Source organism: Olea europaea, unplaced genomic scaffold (genome assembly GCF_002742605.1).
Source record: "Olea europaea var. sylvestris unplaced genomic scaffold, O_europaea_v1 scaffold1067, whole genome shotgun sequence".
Taxonomy (NCBI): domain Eukaryota; kingdom Viridiplantae; phylum Streptophyta; class Magnoliopsida; order Lamiales; family Oleaceae; genus Olea; species Olea europaea.
In genome coordinates this window covers 238,770-242,432 of record NW_019228021.1, presented here as the reverse complement: position 1 = coordinate 242,432, position 3,663 = coordinate 238,770, and the positions used below count along the sequence as shown (strand labels likewise).

The following is a 3,663-nucleotide window of genomic DNA, read 5'->3' as shown; positions in this document are numbered from 1 at the left end:
CTCATTTATTTCTTTATAGCTATATCTTAACAATTATTTAGACAAAGCAACTATTTGTTTTATAATAATTTGGTTTATGTGTATGTGGTTAACTCTAACAATTACAATGGTGACATGCTTGTGAACAAAGAGTTTGGGATTCAGGTTTGGCCTAAACTCTCATCCATTGAAGCAAGGGTCTTGCCAGCCCCAGTGGTAAATTTTGTCAATATTTGTTTACTGAATTACTTTAATTATGCTTCTTCTGCGACTTCTGACATTCTGCTACTTCGGATGTCAGTTGAAATATCATGAGACTGGACGTGAATCTCGTGTTGAGCCAAGAGTAGGAGTATGGAATATGATTAACAAGGTGACTGTTCTTAGCTGAATGATGTGTTTTCAGGCTGTTTTAACCCTGTCAGCATAGATATCTTTAGAAGCATAGTTCGATTTGATTCTTTATTCACGTAATGAAAGTTCAATAAGTGAATTGAATGAGCACGTTGCCTCTTAAACGTATTGTTTCCTTTCCAATACAAATTATTTAAAATTATTAATTCATTACCCTACATTATCTCACGTCTGACTTCACGTTGAATTATAATTTGTAGATGTTGTTGAGTTTCACTTTCTGAATATTATTTTTATTTTTATTTTTTTTCTGTTGTTAAAGTTGTCTTCAATGAAAACATTTGTGTTCTTGTTTAGAAAATGATTAATGCTGGCAAAGTGGAATTCTGGACATGCATTAACTTTTCGCGGAGTTCCAATATTCTTGATGTAGACAGGTTCTGCAATGAATTAATTGACATGTGTAATAGTAAAGGGATGGTATGGCCTTTTAATCTTTGCATTGAGTTGTGCTTTGACAAGCATTCACTGCACTTCAAATGTTAGTTACAGAATCTTGTGCTTGCTTTTAGGAATTTAATCGAAGACCTTTGGTTCCTATTCGATCTGCTAATTCTCGTGAGATAGAGAAGGCTCTCTTTGATTTGCACAATGATTCTTTAACTAGACTGGCAAGCTTGAAACTGACCGGGAAACAACTTCAGTTGCTAATAGTCGTTTTACCTGATGTCAGGGGGTCTTATGGTTAGCTATAAACCTTTCGGATTCAAAATTTCTAAAGCGATTCATTATCTTGAATTGTGGTATTTTGTTTTTCAGGTCAGATCAAGCGAGTTTGCGAAACAGAGTTGGGAATTGTCTCGCAATGTTGTCAGCCCAGTAAAGCATCTAGTTACACTAAAATATATCTTGAGAATGTTCCTCTAAAAGTCAATGTGAAGGTTTGCTAGGATATCATGTGCCCAAATAGTCTACTTCGATCTTCAATTTCCTTCCTACTCTAAATAAATTGCTCCTTGTCTTCTCTATTTTTTTTTTCATGGTTAAATTTCCAACTAGGTTGGTGGCCGAAATACTATTCTGGAGCAGGCTTTTGAAAAAAGAATGCCTTCTCTAACTGATATCCCTACAATCATATTTGGGGCAGATGTAACTCATCCTCAACTAGGGGAGGATTCCAGCCCTTCCATTGCTGCAGTATGTTGAAACTTCTCTCTATTGCTCCTCCCCTCTTTTGAAAAGGAAAGATAAGAGTTGAGACCGTATTATTTACAGGTAGTGGCTTCAGTCGACTGGCCAGGAGCAACAAAGTACAGAGGGTTGGTTTCTGCACAATCTCCTCGGGAAGAGATCATACAAGATCTCTACAAAACAACTGAAGGTCCTAATGGAGGCATTGTTCATGGTGGCATGATAAGGACCCTTAACATTACCTCTTAAGTCTAATGTTTTTCCTCTTCCTCTCTTACCATTCACTTCTATTTTGTAGGGAACTGTTGATTGCATTCAAAGATTCTGTTGGTAATCTGCCTCAGAGAATTATCTTCTACCGGTTAATAGACTTAAACCATTCTTTCAATTGTTTCTGTGTTTTGCTACACATGCTGTGAAATGTAATGCTGATATTTTTTGAATGACAGTGATGGAGTTGGTGAACAGCAGTTTTACCAAGTTCTTTTGCATGAAATGAATGCAATCCGGAGGGTATGTGATCTTTAGGTTTCCTTATCCATTTTTTTCTTTTAACTTTAAAAGTATTTAGTTTACGTGATGTGTTCCTTACCATATTGTATCTCAATTGGAGCTTTCTTCAGGCTTGTTTTTCAATTGATGAACATTACCTACCAACTGTTACCTTTGTTGTGGTTCAAAAAAGGCACCATACACGTTTCTTCCCTGCCAATCATGGGGATCGAAATACAACAGACAAGAGTGGAAACATTTTGCCAGGTATGAAATTTTTTGGTTCATACACGGAGCAGCATCTGTCACTTGTTTTTCCTGTATTTGATCATGTGGTTTACTTCGATAATCAGGTACTGTCATTGATACCAAGATATGCCACCCCAGCGGGTTTGATTTCTACCTCTGTAGCCATGCTGGGACTCAGGTACTTCGATTCATGCTGTTTAGTCAGTTTGCAGGCATTATCTTTGTATATACGTGCATTTACTTTGTAAAAAATGCATATAGAGCGTAGATTATCTTTAATAGGATATGTATTGATGCTTTGCTTTAGATTTCTGATATACTTTTATACGTCGAACAGGGAACTAGCCGCCCCACACATTACCATGTGCTGTTTGATGAGAACAAATTCAGTGCTGATGGTCTGCAGCTGTTAACCAACAGTTTGTGTTATACGTAAGATTACACTGCCTATCTTTGTAATGAAATTTAATTTTTAGTTTTATGAATGAAGAGCTTTACTTGGTTCATTACTTACTTGAACTCTCACTCTTTCAGGTATGCTAGGTGTACTCGATCGGTCTCTATAGGTTAGTTAAGCCTCTTTTCATTGTGTTCATTTTACTCGGTTTTATTACAGACGAGATTTGTTAAGATCAAGATTTTAGTTTGCTTATATTTATCTGGGTTATTGTGTAGTTCCTCCTGTTTATTATGCCCATTTGGCTGCATTTCGTGCTCGATACTATGTCGAAGGTGGTGAGCTCTCTAACAGTGGATCTGCTCCTGGAAGAGACATGGCAACAAGGGAGAAGAATTTGGAGGTTCGCTCACTTCCTGCAATTAAGGATAATGTCAAGGACGTGATGTTTTATTGCTAGAGAGCACTTTATTTTTTATTTTTTTGGCTAATAGTTTCTCAAGAATAGGTTACTCGAATACATGCTAAATCCCAAGTACAAGAATGGATGACTACGTCACAGAAACGTTGATTTACTGTCAACTTACAAGCACAAGTAAATAGCCAAAACAATTTATTTTGAGAATCTAATTGCGTACAACTTATTGGAAGTAGTTTACCCAGTGATCATCATTCCAGCCACTTCATCAGTGAGAATCTCAAGAAGTAGTGAATGCTCCAGCCGCCCATCAATAATACTAGCTGTCCTAACGTCTTGAGCTAGAGACCTCACACAACAGTTCACCTTGGGGATCATCCCACCTGCAATCGTCCCGTCCTCCACCATCTTCTTCACCCCTTTGATATCAATCTCCTTCACCAAGCTTCCAGGATCATCGCGATCCTCAAGTATCCCAGCAACGTTTGTCAATAGAATCAACTTTGCCGCACCCAAAGCTGCTGCAAGCTCGCCAGCAGCCGTGTCTGCATTAATATTATATGGCTGCCCTGTTGCATCAGCT

At 37.7% G+C, this 3,663-nt stretch overlaps 1 protein-coding gene across 1 annotated transcript; it reads left to right on the top strand.

Annotated features, from left to right (window-relative positions):
• Positions 1-47: 47 nt before the first annotated feature.
• LOC111373070 (protein argonaute 5-like) lies at positions 48-3,264 on the top strand (the record flags this gene model as incomplete). Its single annotated transcript, XM_022995540.1, has 14 exons — positions 48-195; positions 281-352; positions 691-813; positions 906-1,077; positions 1,153-1,274; positions 1,393-1,530; positions 1,609-1,748; positions 1,820-1,885; positions 1,974-2,037; positions 2,148-2,283; positions 2,370-2,443; positions 2,603-2,697; positions 2,800-2,831; positions 2,941-3,264. Coding segments are annotated over 14 exons (1,564 nt in total), but the record flags the coding sequence as incomplete, so codon positions are not given.
• Positions 3,265-3,663: the final 399 nt, after the last annotated feature.